This window comes from Hemitrygon akajei, chromosome 17 (genome assembly GCF_048418815.1).
Source record: "Hemitrygon akajei chromosome 17, sHemAka1.3, whole genome shotgun sequence".
Classification (NCBI taxonomy): domain Eukaryota; kingdom Metazoa; phylum Chordata; class Chondrichthyes; order Myliobatiformes; family Dasyatidae; genus Hemitrygon; species Hemitrygon akajei.
Window position 1 is genome coordinate 3135928 of NC_133140.1, and position 18309 is coordinate 3154236.

The 18309-nt window shown below is 41.4% G+C and overlaps 1 protein-coding gene across 5 annotated transcripts in view; it reads right to left on the minus strand.

The window, feature by feature from the left end:
• Positions 1-18309, minus strand: part of LOC140740442 (dynein axonemal assembly factor 1-like) — a 186088-nt gene that overhangs the window by 109348 nt on the left and 58431 nt on the right. For all 5 annotated transcript variants that reach the window (XM_073069579.1, XM_073069576.1, XM_073069580.1 and 2 more), the window contains 3 exons: positions 13465-13621; positions 12461-12534; positions 10898-11060 (listed from right to left, as the gene is read on the minus strand). In XM_073069579.1, coding sequence (XP_072925680.1) covers positions 10898-11060; positions 12461-12534; positions 13465-13621 — 394 coding nt within the window. The remainder of the gene's footprint in view (positions 1-10897; positions 11061-12460; positions 12535-13464; positions 13622-18309) is intronic.

The following is an 18309-nucleotide window of genomic DNA, read 5'->3' on the forward strand; positions in this document are numbered from 1 at the left end:
TGCACAAGGTGCTTTGTGCAGAAGACTGGCTTTAAGGAGGAAGAACCAATACTCCTGTGGGGGAGCCCGTTTGTTTGACATGAATTTCAAGCAACATTCGGAAGGTGGTGTGTGCTTTCATGCAGACTGCAGGCCCGACGTGCAAGTTGAAGACATCTTCAAGATGAGCTGAACCTATGCTCACACTTGGACTGGATTAACTCTAATGGGCCCTTTAATTGTTTTTCTTTTCTTTTTTCTACTATCTGTTCGATAAAGCTGAATTTGTAAATATACTTTCTTTATAATTGTATGCAGTGTGTGATGTTTTTTCTTGATGATGGCTAATTGCATGGGGGCAGTATTTACACAGTATTCACGAAGACCAGGGTTCAGGTGGTCGAAGCCCAAGCCATACCAACCCTAAAAGCATGGACTTTGAGAAAGATGGTTTTCTCACCACAGTCCAGTGACCATTAGCAAGGCTTAGTGAGCCTCATCTCTAGAGATGCCCAGTAAAAAGGGATTTCATAACGTAATAATTAAGGGTCTGTGATGTAGGAGTCAAGTATCTATTTTCTGTCTGTTGGAGTCATATATTTATTTTATTTCTGTATTATATTTTGTAGCCTGTTTATTATGATAATCTGTCACGTTGGCTGGGATGTGCTAGAAGCAAATGAGTATAGTTACGTATACATGCTTGTGCTTGGTTAGTTGTTTAGTTTAGTGTGGTGGAGAGGGGTTGAGCAATGGAAAAGGATATTTGTTTTGTTGACCACTATTCGATCACTAAATAGGACTCTAGTGGAACACTTAAAATATTTAGTTACATATGGAACGCTAATTTAGTTGACTGCTTAGTTATGCTAATTATGTTATTAGAACGCTAACTAGATTGCTAACTTCTCTTAAATACATTAGCTTGATTGCTAACTTCGTTACTTCTTTAATTTGAATGCTATATTGCTGATTTCATTCCATTAGTTTATTTTAAATCACCACAAGATTGTTCATCTTGGCTGGTTTTGTAATAAAGGGTCGAGTATACCTTTTTCAACTTTGGAGCATTGTTATTTTTGAAGCATGTCATAAAGTGTCAACCTGCTGGCTTAGTCTCTCACTGGTTTTGGTTTGTTTTAAAGTAAACACTACAATGAATGTACTTTGAACTTTGCAAAGCTATCATAGTCAGGTTTCACAGATGAGCTGTGTACAGAGTGTGTTAATGGGGAAAAGGTTAAAGACTTAAATCTCTTACTGGCCAGGTTGGCTACCTGACTAGGTGAAGCTGAAGAGAAAGACACAGCAATCAGGGCAAAAAAGAAATCAAAGTACTGGAGGAAGTTCAGGGGACTTTCTGGAGATCCTTCACCTGGACTGGCAGTGGATGATTAAGAAGTCAACACGCATATAGCTACACTAATACAACAGAGTCATAGGGATAGATGAGTTATTTAGGACCAGAAGCCTGTAATTGGATTGTCTCACTTATCTAAAGGGAGAAGCTTGACAAGCAAAGCTGTTGGGTACAAACAACTCATATACATAACGGAGAAAGTTGCAATACGGTATGGAGGTAGGTGAAAGCATCCTTCAGCACTTCTACAAACATTCTAAAATTCAGTTCTTTTCAGTGGATCCATGTTCTAATATAGAGGAAGTCACCATATCAATTCCACCCATTCCACATTCACCCTCCAAAGGGGGTGTCTGCTAGGTTGAAGCTGTAGAGTGGGAGTATTTGGACTACAATTGCATACTATGAAAGACAATCAAATTGGAGGTGAATTGTCATCAGATTGATAATAGCAAGGAAATGATCATCAAAGGTAGTGGCAGCTTTCTAAACTTCTTCCAGGATTTACAATGCCATTTCCAAACCACTGTATCAATGTCACATAATTGTAGCAGCTATACAATATATTCACATTAAAGTAAAAATAGATAAGAGACATTGGTTTCTCAAGTGACCATGCAGACACACCCAGGTACTCAACTACCGCACGATCATCTTCTGTGGAACTCATATATTACCAACAACAATCCAGTGATCACTGATAAGGAGGAAACAAATGGTGAAAATGAGAAAACATCTCTACTATCTGGTCTTGGTTAAAGGCTCCCTAAGCATAAACAGAGGTATCAATCCTCACCCTTCAACTCTCCATTCACCACCAGATTTCTCCAGCTACAGATCTATTTTTACACTTATCTTCACATTTATCAATATGGAATCCAATAAACCATTTTTCTCCTCCTGCAACAGTCTTCACCTTCATCTCCATAAATCAAAGTGAAGAATACCCCATACAACATTTCAGCCATTTACATCGGGTCTGCTGACTCAAATAAAACACATTTTCCAGCTCTTTTCTAACAGAAATGGGTCAGTAACCCACAATCATCTTGGAATGTAATTATAAATCCTTCACTGTAAACCATCCTTCAAACCCCATCCCCTTCCCTGTTACATTCCCTCTCTCTTATAATGTTCAACACCAAAACCATGTGATCTGCTGCCTCTTCCTGTTCCCATGAACCATAAGCTGAAGTTCTTCCATCGTTACCCTGTGCATCAGCCCTGATTTTAATGTTTTCTCTATTTCCTCATGTCCTCTCCAATGTTTTCATCAAAATGGCTTCCCAGTCCATTAAACCCTACTCTCGTAAAACTGCTGACCTCCAAACATGCTTTCCTGGTCTTCATATTATTCAAATTTTTCTATCTTCTATCTCCTTTGGTATTGTCTTCTCACTTTGTGATGATACACCATCACATCCTCTCAATAAACAAATAACTTTTGTCCTTTCTATTCATGTAGATCCCAACTCTAATCTTCCTTCCCCCTCTCAAGTCCTTCAAGGTGTTGCCTCAGATCAAATCCACAACCAATAGAACTTTTGAACCATGTATTACCACTAGAGTCAACAGTTCCAACAACCTCCTAGCCTCCAAGTAGAGTTATCCAAGAGAACCTCCGAGGCAGAGCAAAGATGGCATTAAATGGTGACTCCTTTGCTTGCATCTTCAAAAGCAGCTCTATTTCCATCTTTAATATCTTTATTTTTCCCTTTTAGGGTTCTTTTAAAGACCCTGCCCTGGAGTTACATACTGACTTCGGTTCTTTGCGGGATTTGGACCCGTTGTCCGGGTTTCAGGACTGGCGGTTGTTCGGCACACCAAGGTTTTGGCCTGAGAGTCCGGCTCAGATTGGAAGCCTAAGATCACGGGGCACTGGAGATGGGCGGATTGAGGGTCGGTGTCACTGCAAGAGACCAGTGTGTCATCGGGGGAGTCAGAAAATCTACTGCTCTGTGCCCAAAGACCCAGGATCTTTGACATCTTTGGGAACAGAGCTCAGAAAAAGCAACGTAACGGACTTTTGGCATCATAAACCAGCAAGTTGTTTGTTACGTCTCCCCGCTCGCTGGGAAAAACGGAGACACCTTCTTCTCCCTTATTAGGGGGAGGGAGAGAGCCTGTGGTATGCCGAATGCCAGGTGAAACGCAAAGTCTTTGCAAGTCTGTGTCTTTGCAATTGCTTTGCTCATGCTTGAGTACTTGGTGGTGGGTGATGGCGCTTTTTTTTTGCTGGTGGGGGAGGGGGATCGTTGTTTGCTGCCGCCTATGTGCAGGAGGGAGGGGAGCTGAGGGGGACTTTGGGGTTCTCACGTTTAACTGTCATTCATTCTTTGGGGCACTCCTCTGTTTTTGTGGATGCTTGCAAAGAGAAAGCATTTCAGGATGTGTATTGTATACATTTCTCTGACATTAAATTGGACCTTTGAACCATTGAGCAGAGTTTCTCATATGACACTCTCCAAACCAGAGGTCATCCAAAGCCACATTACACCAACTATAAATTCCATAAGGTCAAGTTCATTCTTTAACACTGTGTTTATTTATCTGCATTAGCTCCTGCTTAGCAATTGTTTGATTTTAAATTCTCACTCTTGTTTTCATGTCCCCACACAGAACCTCTCCTACTCATCATCTCTTCCCTTTCTCTGTGAGCTCCTGAAGTTCTCCAGAGTATCTGTGCTCTTCCAATTAAGAATTCCAGACTTGAATCACCTTATATCTGTAGCTATAAGAAGCCTAAAGCTTGGAATTTCCTTCCATAAATATCTCCATTCTCCTTCCCCTTAAAAACTTCCAACTTTAAATTTGTAAATTTGATAAATTAATTTATTATTACTACATGTACTGAAATAGGGAAAAGACTATTTTGCATGCCATATATACAGGTCATTTCATCACATCAGTACATCAAGATAACATGGGAAATGCAAAAGCACAATGTAAAATAAGGTGTTATAATTACTGAGAAAGTAGTGCAGGCAAACAATAGGTACAAAGCCACAGCAAGGTAGATTGTGGGCAAGAATCCACCTTATCAAAAAGTGGTCCAGTCCATCGTCTTATAACGGTGGGATAATAGTTATCATCAAGCCTGGTAGACTTGTGTATTTCCTGCTAGATGCTGGGGCGAAGGGTGCATGTGGAATGAAGACAAGGTATCTGAAAGTGGGTGGGGTCTTTGATCACGTTGGCTGCTTTACCAAGGCAGTGAGAAGTGTAGACGAAGTCCATGGGTGAAGGGAGGTTAGTTCCCATGATGTTCGGAGCTATCACCAAAGAAATAGTGCCGAGCAAACTTGTAGGCATAAAGAAAGATAAGTCCCCTGGTCCTGATGGAATGCATCCCAGGGTACTGAAAGAAATGGCAGAAATTATAGTAGAGGATTTGGTGATAATTTACCAAAATTCTCTGGACTCTGGGCAGGTTCCAATGGATTGGAAGATGGCAAGTGTCATGCCACTGTTCAAAAAAGGATGTAGGCAAAAGGCAGGTAACTATAAGCCAGGTAATTTAACATCTGTAGCTGGGAAAATGCTTGAAGCTATAATTAGAGAAGAAATAGCAAGGCATCTGGAAAGAAATGCATCCATCATGCAGACTCAGCATGAATTCAGCAAAGGCAGGTCCTGTTCTACAAACTTACTAGAGTTGTTAAAGGATAACAAGCACAGTAGATAGAGGGGAATACATGGACATTATTTACTTGGATTTCCAGAAGGCGTTTGATAAGATGCCACATAAAAGACTTATCCATAAGTATGCATAGAATTGGAGGTGATGCATTAGTATGGATAAAGGATTGGTTAATCAATAGAAAGCAGAGAGTTGAGATACGTGGGTGTTACTCTGGTTGGCAATCAGTGGTGAGTGGTGTGCCACAGCATTCAGTGCTTGGCCCACAACTGTTCATGATTAACGATCTGGAAGAGGGGACCGAATATACTGTATCTAAGTTTGCTGATGACATTACATTGAGTAGAAATTAAATTACGTAGAAGATATGGAGAATCTGCAGAGGGATATAGATAGGTTAAGTGAGTGGACAAGAGCCTGTTGGATGAAGTACAATGTTGGGAAATCATGAAGTATTTCAAGAGGCTCGTCATGAGGCACATAAAGACCCTGCTGCCCCCCTCACTGGACCACCTGCAGTTCGCATATCGTCCCAAGTGCTCAACAGATGACGCCATCACTACCACTCTCCACCTGGACAAAAAACAAAAACTGGGAGACCTCAGTCAGTCTGGATTGGGAACAGCATCTCCAACGCCATCACACAGATCACGGGGGTCCCCCAGGGTTGTGTGCTCAGTCCACTGCTGTTCACTCTGCTGACCCACGACTGTGCAGCAATACACAGCTCAAATCACATCATCAAGTTCGCTGCTAACACAAGTGTGGTGAGTCTCATCAGCAAGAACGACGAGTCAGCATACAGAGAGGAGGTGCAGCGGCTAACAGACTGGTGCAGAGCCAACAACCTGTCTCTGAATGCGAACAAAAGAGATGGTTGGTGACTTCAGGAGAGCACAGAGCGACCACTCTCCGGTGAACATTAACGGCTCCTCTGTTGAGATCGTTAAGAGCACCAAATTTCTTGGTGTTCACCTGGCGGAGAATCTCACCTGGTCCCTCAACACCAGCTCCATAGCAAAGAAAGCCCAGCAGCATCTCTACTTTCTGCGAAGGCTGATTAAAGTCCATCTCCAATCCCCCATCCTCACAACATTCTATAGAGGTTGTATTGAGAGCATCCTGAGCAGCTGCATCACCGCCTGGGTCAGGAATTGCACCGTCTCGGTTCGCAAGACCCTGCAGCGGATAGTGAGGTGAGCTGAGAAGGTCACTGGAGTCTCTCTTCCTGCTATTACAGACATTTACACCACATGCTGCACCCGCAAAGCTAACAGCATTGTGAAGGACCCCATGCACCCCTCACACAAACTCTTCTCTCTCCTGCCATCTGGCAAAAGGTACCAAAGCATTCGGGCTCTCACGACCAGACTGTGCAACAGTTTCTTCCCTCAAGCCATCAGGCTCCTCAATACTCAGAGTCTAGACTGACATCTACATAATTTATTATTATATTGTAATTTGTCCTCTACTGTGCCTATTGTCTTGTTTATTAACTATTGTACTACCCTGCACTGTTTTGTGCACTTTATGTAGTCTTGTGCAGGCCTGTAGTCTAGTGCAGTTTTTATGTTGTTTTACGTAGTCTAGTGTAGCCTTGTGCTGTCTCACATAGTCTAGTGTAGTTTTGCATTGTTTCATGTAGCACCAGGGTCCTGGAGGAACGTTGTTTCATTTTTACTGTGTACTGTACCAGCAGTCTGTGGTCAAAATGACAATAAACGACTTGACTTGAAATGCTAGATCATCCACTTAGGAAGGAAAAATGAAAGAGCAGATTATATAAATGGTAAAAATTTGTAGCAGGGTGCTGTGCAGAGCAACTTGGGAGTGCTTGTGCATGAATCACAAAAGATGGATGAGGAAGTGGAGGGATGGATTAGTAACTTTGCTGATGACACGAAGGTTGGGGGTGTTGTGGATAGCGTGGAGGGCTGTCAGAGGTTACAGTGGGACATCAATAGAATGCAAAACTGGGCTGAGAAGTGGCAGATTGAGTTCAACCCAGATAAGTGTGAGGTGGTTCATTTTGGTAGGTCAAATATGAGAACAGAACATAGTATTAATGGTAAGACCCTTGGTAGTGTGGAGTAGTGTGAGTAAAAGAGGACCTGATTTCCAAAATGCATAAAGTTAAAGATGACACATTTCTTTAATATTTTAAGCAACATTACTTTTTTATTTCCATCTTTTAACCATATAACCATATAACAATCACAGCACGGAAACAGGCCATTCCGGCCCTCCTAGTCCGTGCCGAACTCTTAATCTCACCTAGTCCCACCTACCCGCACTCAGCCCATAACCCTCCACTCCTTTCCTATCCATATACCTATCCAATTTTACCTTAAATGACACAACTGATCTGGCCTCTACTACTTCTACAGGAAGCTCATTCCACACAGCTATCACTCTCTGAGTAAAGAAATACCCCCTCGTGTTTCCCTTAAACTTTTGCCCCCTAACTCTCAAATCATGTCCTCTCGTTTGAATCTCCCCTACTCTCAATGGAAACAGCCTATTCACGTCAACTCTATCTATCCCTCTCAACATTTTAAATACCTCGATCAAATCCCCCCTCAACCTTCTACGCTCCAATGAATAGAGACCTAACTTGTTCAACCTTTCTCTGTAACTTAAGTGCTGAAACCCTGGTAACATCCTAGTAAATCGTCTCTGCACTCTCTCTAATTTTACAGTTTCAAAATAACAAAAAAAGGGCCCAAAGCAAAAGTTTGGGCACCCTGCATGGTCAGTACTTAGCAACATCCCTTTTGGCAAGTATCACAGCTTGTAAACGCTTTCTGTAGCCAGCTGAGTCTTTCAATTCTTGTTTGGGGGGTTTTCACCCATTCTTCCCTGCAAAAGACTTCTAATTCTGTGAAATTCTTGGATTTTGGATTGTGGATTTTGAGGTGTGGATTTGGATCATTATCCTGTTGTAGAAGCCATCCTCTTTTCATATTCAGCGCTTTTTTTTTACAAACGGTGTAATGTTTGCTTCCAGAATTTGCTGGTATTTGATTGAATTCATTCTTCCCTCTACTAGTGAAATGTTCCCCGTGCCATTAGCTGCAACAGAAGCCCAAAGCATGATCAATCCACCCCCGTGCTTAACAGTTGGAGAGGTGTTCTTTTCATGAAATTCTGCACCTTTTTCTCCAAACATACCTTTGCTCATTGTGGCCAGAAAGTTGTATTTTAACTTCACCAATCCACAGGACTTGTTTCCAAAATGCATCACGCTTGTTTAGATATTCCTTTGCAAACTTCTGACGCTGAATTTTGTGGTGAGGACGCAAGAAAGGTTTTCTTCTGATGACTCTTCCATGAAGGTCATATTTGTGCAGGTGTCACTGCACTGTAGAACAGTGTACCACCACTCCAGAGCCTGCTAAATCTTCCTGAAGGTCTTTTGCGGTCAAACAGGGGTTTTGATTTGCCTTTCTAGCAATCCTATGAGTAGTTCCCTCAGAAAATTTTCTTGCTCTTCCAGACCTCAACTTGACCTCCACTGTTCTTGTTAACTGCCATTTCTTAATTACATTATGAACTGAGGAAACGGCTACCAGAAAACGCTTCATCTTCTTATAGCCTCCTCCTGCTTTGTGAGCATCATTTATTTTAATTTTTGGAGTGCTAGGCAGCTGCTTAGTGGAGCCCATGGCTGCTGATTGTTGGGACAAGGTTTGAGGAGTCAGGTTATTTATAAAGCTTTGAAATTTGCATCACCTGGCCTTTCCTAATGATGACTGTGAACAAGCCATAGCCCTAACAAGCTAATAGAGGTCTGAGACCTTGGTAAAGGTTATCTGGCAGCTCAATTCTCTTGGGGTGCCCAAAATTTTGCATGGTTCTCCTTTCCTTTTTTTCCCCACTCTGAAATTGTACAATACAAAAATAATACACTAATCTTGCTTAAAATGTTGAAAAGAATGTTTCATATTTAACTTTATGACTTTTGGAGATCAGTTCATCTTCTACTCACTTAACTATTCACAGTAACAGAAATTTTGACCAGGGGTGCCCAAGCTTCTGCATGCCACTGTATATAGCACGATGGTCAGACCCCACTTGGAGTATTGTGCTCAGTTCTGGTCACCTAACTACAGGAAGGATTGTGGAAACTCTAGAAAGGGTGCAAAGGAGATTTACAAAGATGATGCCTGGATTGGGGAGCATGCCTTATGAGAATAGCTTGAGTGAACTCGGCTTTGTCTCCTTAGAGCGACAGAGGATGAGAGGTGACCTGATAGAGGGGTATAAGATGATGAGAGGCATTAATCGTGTGGATAGTCAGAGGATTTTTCCCAGGGCTGAAATGGCTAACATGAGAGGGCAGTTTTAAGGTGCTTGGAAGTAGGTACAGAGGAGTTGTTGTTGTGTTTTTTTTGTTTTGTTTTTTTACACAGAAAGCAGTGAATGCAGGAATGAGCTGCCGGCGACGGTGATGGAGGTGGATACAATGGGGTCTTTTAAGAGACTCCTGGATAGGTACATGGAGCTTAGAAAAATAGAGGACTATGGGTAACCCTAGGTAATTTCTAAAGTAGGTATATGTTCGGCACAGCATTGTGGGCCGAAGGGCCTGTATTGTGTTGTAGGTTTTGTATGTTTCTATGGTTTGCAGGTACAGCAGGCGATCAAGAAGGCAATGGGAATGTTGGCCTTTATTGCTAGAGGGATTGAATTTAAGAGCAGGGAGGTTATACTTCAACTGTACAGGGTCCTGGTGAGGCTACACCAGGAGTGCTATGTGCAGTTCTGGTCTCCTTATTTGAGGAAGGATATATTGGCTTTGGAGGCAGCGCAGAGGAGGTTCACCAGGTTGATGATTCCACAGATGAGGGGGTTAGACTATGAGGAGAGATTGAGATACCTAGGACTATACTTTCTGGAATTCAGAAGAATGAGAGATTTTATGGAGACACAAAATTATGAAAGGGATAGATAAGATAAAGGCAGGAAAATTGTTTCCATTGGTAGATGAGACTAGAATTACGGGACATAGCCTCAAGATTTGGGGCAGTAGATTTAGGATGGAGATGAGGAGGAACTGTTTTCCCCAGAGAGGTAAATCTGTCGAATTCTCTGCCCAATGAAGCAGTGTAGCTTAACTCAATAAATATATTTAAGACAAGGTTGGATAGATTTTTTCATAGTAGGGGAATTAAAGGTTCTGGAGAAAAGGCAGGTAGGTGAAGCTAAGTCCATGGCCAGATCAGCCATGATCTTATTAAAAGGCGGAGCAGGCTTGACAGGACAGATGGCCTACTCCTGCTCCCATTTCTTATGTTCTTATGAGCTATATCCACAAATTACTGCACTTTCTTGCAAACTTGGGCGGAGTTGTTCCCATGCAAGCCTTGATGCATCCAGACAAAATGCTTTATTTAGTGCATCTATAAAAGTTAATGATGATCAATGGGGACATGCTGAATTACTTTCAACTCTTGATAAAGTACAGGCACTGCCACACTTTCATGACCGTGGCACATACTTGGTTGGACCAGGAAAGTCACTTGTCTTAATGCTTCTCCTTATAGTATGAGGCCAGTATACTTTAATATTGCCTGTGTAAAGCACTTTTTAAAAAATTAATTTAAAGCCACTATACCAAGAAATTGCAGCTTGTAGAGCTGCTACTTCAACTCCAGTAACCCAGGTTTTGTTCTCCGTGCTGTCTGTGTGGAGTTTGTATAGACTCTGATAGTGTGGGTTTTCCTTGTTGTTCCAGTTTCCTCCCACATTCAAAAAATGTCCAGGTTGAAAGGTCAACAGCCCACAATACATAGTAAAGGTAGATATTGGGATTGGGGGGAATGACATGAATGTGAAGAGAATAAGATAAAGAAAATCAAGGCAACAGGGCTGATCTGATAATCGATAATTTGGATATTACAGGACAAGATCCTCACCTTGGCCCCAAGTCCTTCCTGGTTTTATTCTGATGTTTTGTTGAATTGTAGTTACTTCTCTCTGTGTTGTTAGTCTGTTCCTGCTGAGACAGCTGGTCACTTTTGCATTTCTCCTCACTCCTCATTGGATCTCTCTCTTCACCAACTGAGTGTTGCACATTGGCTAAATACACAACAATAAGATTTACAGAAAGCTCGATGACGTATTGTTCGCACCCATGTTCTAATGGCCAAATAAATAGGATTGGACAGCTTGTACAGAATATTATGGAAGAGTGTACAAGGAAGTAGTACGGAATATTCATAAACAAAAATATGGAGTCTATCAGAGTGCTGCAATCTATTTTGAGCCATATTGCAAATATTGAGCCATATTGTGATGGGCATGGAATATATAGAAATTGGGCAGTAAGGAGCAAGAGATAATTGAATGACTGGTGCAGTGTAGTGAACATGGAAATATCTTGGAAATCTCTGAATGGTTATGGGCATAATGTGAGGACAATGGAAACATGTGGAATACTTTTATGAAAAATATCTGTATACTGTGAACTGTACTCCTCTGAAAGTGTAGCTTTCCCTTGTGGTTCTAAATTTTATTTTTATTTACTTTAGAGAACTGGATTTTCAGTGGCAAAATCCATATTTATCAGTTATCCCTAACTGCCCATGAGAAGTTGTTGGTGAGTGATCTTCTTGAACAGTTGCAATCCTCCTAGAGTAGGCCCAGGAAAGGCAAAGCAAACTTTGTAGAACAAGTGGGTTAATTTAACGATGCTGTATCAATGAACAATATTCTGATCACATGACAAATACTACTGTAACATGCTGTAGGGTTTCACTGCTGTGTAACATGCTGTAAGGTTTCACTGCTGTGTAACATGCTGTAAGGTTTCACTGCTGTGTAACATGCTGTAAGGTTTCACTGATAATGTAATGTTTTCTCTGTAACAGCAATATTTGGGTTATGACGAGAGATAACAGGGTTTGGAATGCTGTTGTTGTTTCTTGTGAGTCTGGAAGAGAGATGTTTCACGGGCTTTTGCCGGGAGAGATGAGGAGAGAAGATGTGAAAGGAGAGAGTGAGAATTGGTAGACCGCCGGACGGGGTGGACTTGGGGCGAGGGTCCAAAGGGCAGCGACAATCGGGGGAGGTCGATTGTGGACAATTGGCATATCAGTGAGTTCCAACATTGCGCAATAGACTGTTTCATAAGATTGCGCCCTTTTTTTTGTCTTCTTTACTAACCATATAGTCAAATTAAGAATTATAAAGCTTAAGCGTTTAATCGCAAATTGTATACTGTTTGTTATTTCAGGCTACTGATTTGTAACAGGGGACACATCGCACAGCATCCACCCAAAGGAGATTTCTTAAGTTTGGCCGGGCTGGGGGCCTATCACCCCCTATATTTAGCTGCTAGCCAAAGCGAGAGTTACACTACATTAAAATGGAAGACTTGAGAGAAGATGTAGAGGCAACACCTTCACATTCTACAAAGCCTGGTGTTGTGTAAAACCAGAGGTTGGTCATAATTCAAAGGCTGCTCGCATCCTACTTACCCTGACAGTCTATGGTTTCTGTTTGTACTTTTCCATGTTCCTCCACAGATAAGGCAAATGGTGAAACAACTGAGCTGCAGTTGAAACATCAAAAGGAGGAATGAATGTTAGAGCACGTAATGATAGAACCTAGGACTTGTAGTTATGGAGTAACATCATACTCAATAAACCTTCAACAGTGCCCATTCTTGTCACTCCCAAAAGTCTAATTTGGTCAATTTAATCACATCAGATTCCTGCAAATCTATTTTTAAACCATTGTTGTCCATCCTCAAAGAGCAATCCTATTCCACTTCCATTTCTACCTCCCTTAATATAAACCACAATTAACTCTCATCATCTGAGACTCAATTTTTGAAATGTTCCCTTATAGCCTGCCAATTACAATCAGCTTTTTTCTACCCATCAAATGCCAAATATCTCCACTGACTCCCATTTGAATTCACACCATGGTCTCATCAAACCTTCCTTTGTGATGTTAAATTCACCTATCACTCTTTACATCATACCGCTCTTCCTTCCTTGGTTTACCTTTACATAGACTGCTCAAAACATCCATCAACTCCCTTAACGTGCCCATGGGGAAATTCTAACGGCACTGTACAGTTAAAAGGGAATTCTGCTTCCTTTACCATTTAGTTACAAGATAATGAGAAAATCCATTTGTGTTATTATACAAGATGGTGTTAAAGATCTCATAAAAATTGCCAAATGAAAGCCACCATAGCCAAAATAACAATTTTAGATTATATTGCTGCAGCTCATTCAACACTATAATACATTGCAAAGATCATCAAGAGGAATGATGGAAAGGCATGTCAGAAAGGTGTGTAAAGTCTGGGATTTGTGAAAATGTAAAGTCTACTCCTGTAAATGTTTCCTTATTCTGAAAATATGCAACTTAAGAATTTAGACGTGACTGAATAGCATGTCATCCATTCAAACACAAGGCACTATCAAAACAAAGGGAATAGTAATTAAGATCAACAGGATAACCTCCTCACCTGGATCCTTTGGCCTTCATAGCATCTTCTTGGTGTTTTGTGGGACTTTGTTTATTTCCTTCCATGCACTTGGCTCCTTCGTGATCAAATGAACTGTTACATTCTCCCTCATTTCTCACAGGTTCCATTCCGTCATCAGAGGACAACTGCAGTGTGGCTGAAAATACATTCATTAGTAAGTGGAGTACATAAAGTTGGGCTTCAGAGAACAACTCTCTTCTCCATCTAAGAAAGGTGCCAAATAAAAAAGGTCAGGCATTGATTTGCAAAGTGAGGAATGTCAATGTACATAGTACTATCTGACTCTTCAGCAGGGAAATGGGTAGGTAGTTGACAAATATCAAAAAATACAAATATCAAGGGGCTGGTCCATCCAGCAGGTATACGGTATTCCAAACCCCAGGTATTACAGGACAACTATGTCCCACCCAACCCAAAATCATATCCTGTCCATGAAAAGAGAGAAAAAGCCAATTTGAAAAAAACAAGCATTCTGCAAAATTACTTTTTAATCCATCGAGTTAATCAAGACAAATGTAATCTAAAGAAATCTTCTACACAAGAAATTATACAGATGCTGGAAATCCAAAGCAACTTACACAAAATGCTGAAGGAACTCAGCAGTCCAGGCAGCATCCACGTAAATGAACAGACAGTTAACATTTTGGGCCAAGACCCTTCTTCAGGACTGGAAAGGAAGGAAGAAGCCAGAATAAAAAAGTGGGTTAGGGTTAGGGTTAGGTAACCCTAAAGAGGATAGTTAGAAGATGATATGTGATGCCAGGTGGGTGGAAAAAGTAAAGGGCTGGAGAAGGAGAAACCTGATAGGAAAGAAGAGTAGACTATAGGAGAAAGGGACGGAGGAAGGGCACCAGAGGGTGTTGATAGGCAGGTGAAAAGAGGTAAGAGGCCAGAGTGGGCAATAGAAGAAGAGGGGAAGGGGAGGGATTTTTTTTTAAACCAGAAGAAATCGATATTTATGCCATCCAGTTGAAGGCTACCCTGATGGAATATGAAGTGTTGCTCCTCTACCCTGAGGTACCACAATGAGGTCACTAACAGGAGACCATAGACTGACATTTCAAAACGGGAATGGGAATTAAAATGTTGGGCCACCAGGAATTTCTACTTTTGGCAGATCTTCATCTTTTTTTTCGGAAGCCCCCTTGGATCATGGATGTGTTGATTTCTCTCTGGTTCTGTAGGTTTAGAGGTTGCTGATTAAGTCAATATGGGACCACAGATTCTTCAGCCTCTGGGTTAGCAGATGGCTGATGTCACAGGTAGGTGTTCTGAGATGGTCTGCTCATTCAACCTATTACTTAGGGCTTCCCTGTACTCCTGACGATGACCTTGAGGTTCTCAATAACACCCTGTATTTTCCTTCTCCACTTTGATCAGTCAACTAGCAGTGGCTCCAGGAGTCAGTAAATATGTTGGACTTCTTCAAGAAAGCTTTGAGGACATCCTTGAAAGTTTATCTTCTTTACTTCTAATCTCTTCTTGTGCCAGCATTACTAATTGAGTATCTGATTCTGGAATCTGGTGTTGGACATTAAGTGGGCTTTATTGCCATGTGCACAGTATGTTGAGGTACAGATACAATGATAAAGCTGTTTATAGCACTGTAGAAAGGTTCAGAGGTTCAGTAAGTCATGTAGCCTGTTGAACGTAGCAAACTGAGATTGTCTTTGTTCTTGCCGCATGCTTGAGGATGGAAGCTGCCATTCTGTGAAGACCCTCTATTCACCATTTTGTGAAGACACTCTATTCACCATTTTGTGAAGACACTCTATTCACCATTTTGTGAGCTTGACATGCTGGGCCTGATCAATGTTTTAAAGAAGACACAATGATTCTTCAGGTAATCTGCTGGACTGGAGATCATTTCCAAATAAGAAGTTATTTGTGAGATGTTCTTTGGTTGGCTATAACATGCAAGTTTCTGAGTGTTGGGGTTGATGTCTGCCTGAAGAGATTCAAGCTCATTGCTGATTGAGAACAAACAGCCATGAAGTATCGACTGCCTCTTGATGAGAAGAGGGCTATAAATGGATACTGGTTTAGAGCAGAGCCAATAACAAGGTGTTAAAAGGGCAGACACATGACCTGTGGCCAATGACAGTGGAATGTGATATTTGAATTGATAAGGAATGGATATAAAAGATGATGCTTCGTGTGTGCTGGTAGCAGTAACTTCAAAGAACAACCATCGCAGATACAAGCGTAAATAATCCTGTGTGTAACACGTGGCAAGAGAATCGGGACAACAAGAAACGCCTGGCCAGCGTAAACTCCCTTGCCTGGGTAATACCTTTGCTGTTCTTTGACTATTCAGGAGAGTCAGGGATACCTAGCAAGTGTGCACACAAGATATTTAGTGTATGAATTTACATACTTATTAGTTTAAACAATAAAAATACTTGTCAGTAAATATAGATCTCTCTGTGCCTCACTAAACATCGCTGAAAGTAGTATTTTTTTCAACAGATCATTCAGAAATCTTATGGCAGAGGAGAAGAATTCTCTTTGGGTCCCTGCTTGATAATACTCTGGTGGTGAGTGAATCATGCAATGCAGAGTCTGCGAATGAGAATCAACAGATTAAGACTGTCTGAAATATCTTCCCTGTTAAAACAGGCAGAAAGAGTTGTTGCTGTATACTACAGAGAACTGTTGTTTTAGAAGGTGATCTGACAGGGGTTTATAAAAAAAATGAAGGAGAACACATTTTCGATGTGATTGTACTTTTTAAATGAAAAGGGCAAGATGGAGAAATTATAATTCTATGGTAGATGTAAAGGTGTTCTTTCCCCAGGAAATAGTCATAGAGCACTGCAGGATAGAAACCATTCCTTCAGCCCACCTAAACTGTGTTGAACTGCTATTCTGCCTAGTCCCATCAACCTGCACCTGGACCATAGCCCTCCATACCCCTCCCATCTATGTACTTAAACAAAACACTTAAATGTTGGAATCAAACCCACATCCACCACTTCTGCTGGCAGATTACTCCACACTAGCACCACCGTCTAAGTGAAGTTCCCCCTCAGGTTCCCCTTAAATATTTTCCCTTTCACCCTTAACCTATGATTTCTATTTCTGGTCCCATTCAAACAGTGGAAAAAGTCTGCTTACATTTATCCTATCTATACTCATAATTTTGTATACCTCTATCAAATCTCTCCTCTACTCCAAAGAGAAAGTCCTAACCTATTCAACCTTTCTCTATAATTCAGGTGCTTAAGTACCGGATTTTTGAAATCCATTGCCATCTCATCCAGTGACCGAGCCAGTTTCTGGCTAAGGGAAATATCATCTCTCACAAAGGATATGTAATTTAGCACTTGGGTAACCTAATTTTCCTTCAGTGACCACACTCCTGAAACCAGATCATCCCTTCTTCAGCAGATGATACTTGTGTTTGTGTACTGGCAATGGCCAAACTCTAAGACATCTTCAACTTGAGCACTGAGGCATTTGAGGGGATCAGCCTTATATTCAACATTTGTAGGACATAGCTCCTCTACCAAGCTGTCCCAGTGAGGTGGCTGAAGAGAAAACATATGATCATAATCTTTCAAGAATCACTTGATTCTGACATGATCCCAGAGGACTAGAAAATTGATAATGTCATACCACTCTTTAAGAAGGGAGGAACACAAAAGAGAGGAAATTATAAGCCAGATGGCCTAACCTCAGTGATTGGGAAAGTGATGGAGTTCATTAGTAAGGACAAGGCTTCAGGTTACTTGAAGACTAATGAGAAAATAAGTCAACGTCTGCATGGTTTCTGTGAAGGGACATCTTGCCTGACAAAACTGTTAAGAGTTCTTTGAGGAAGTAAAAAGCAGGGTGGATAAGAGAGGCAGTGGATGTCATTTACTTAGATTTTCACAAAGCATTTGATAAGGTGTCTCACAGGAGGCTGCTTAACAAGGTAAAACCCTATGGTGTCACAGGAAATGAACTGGCATAGTCAGAGGAATGGCTGACAGGCAGGAGGCAGTGACTGGGAATAAAGGGGGTCTTTGCTGGTTGGTTGTCAGTGACTTCTGGTGTTCCTCAGGGGTCGGCATTGGGACTGCTACTTTTCACATCGTTTGTCAATGATTCAGATAGTGGAATAGATGGCTTTGTGGCAAAGTTGGCAGATGATATGAAGATAGGTGAAGGGGTAGGCAGCACTGAGGAAGCAATGCAATTGCAGCAGGACTTACACAAATTGGAAGAATAGCAAAAATGTGGCAGATGGAATACAGTATTGTGAAATGTATGATAATGCATTTTGGTAAAAGGAAAAGTACAGATCATCTCAATGGAGAGAAAATCCAAACATCAGTGGTGCAAAGGGACTTGGGAGTCCTCGTGCAAGACTCCCAAAAGGTTAATTTACAGGTTGCGTGTGGTAAAGGCGGCAAATACAATGTTGCCATTTATTTCAAGGGGAATAGAATACAAAATCAAGGAGATGATGTTGAAGTTTTACAAGACACTAGCCAGGCCACACTTGGAGCATTGTCAACAATTTTGGAGACCTTATCTCAGAAAGGATGTATTGTCATTGGAGACAGTCCAGAGGATGTTCACAAAGATGATTCTGGGAATAAAGCAGTTAACATATGAGGAGTGTTTGAGAGCTTTGGGCCTATACTCAATGGACATTATATGAATGCATAGGGATTTCACTGAAACCTACTGAATGTTAATAAAGCTAGATAAGCTGGCTGTGGAGAGGATGTTTCCTCTGGTGGGGATATCCAGAACTAGAAGGCACAGCCTCAAAACTGAAGTAAAGAGAAATTATTTTTACCAAAGAGTGCTGAATCTGTGGAATACTCTGCC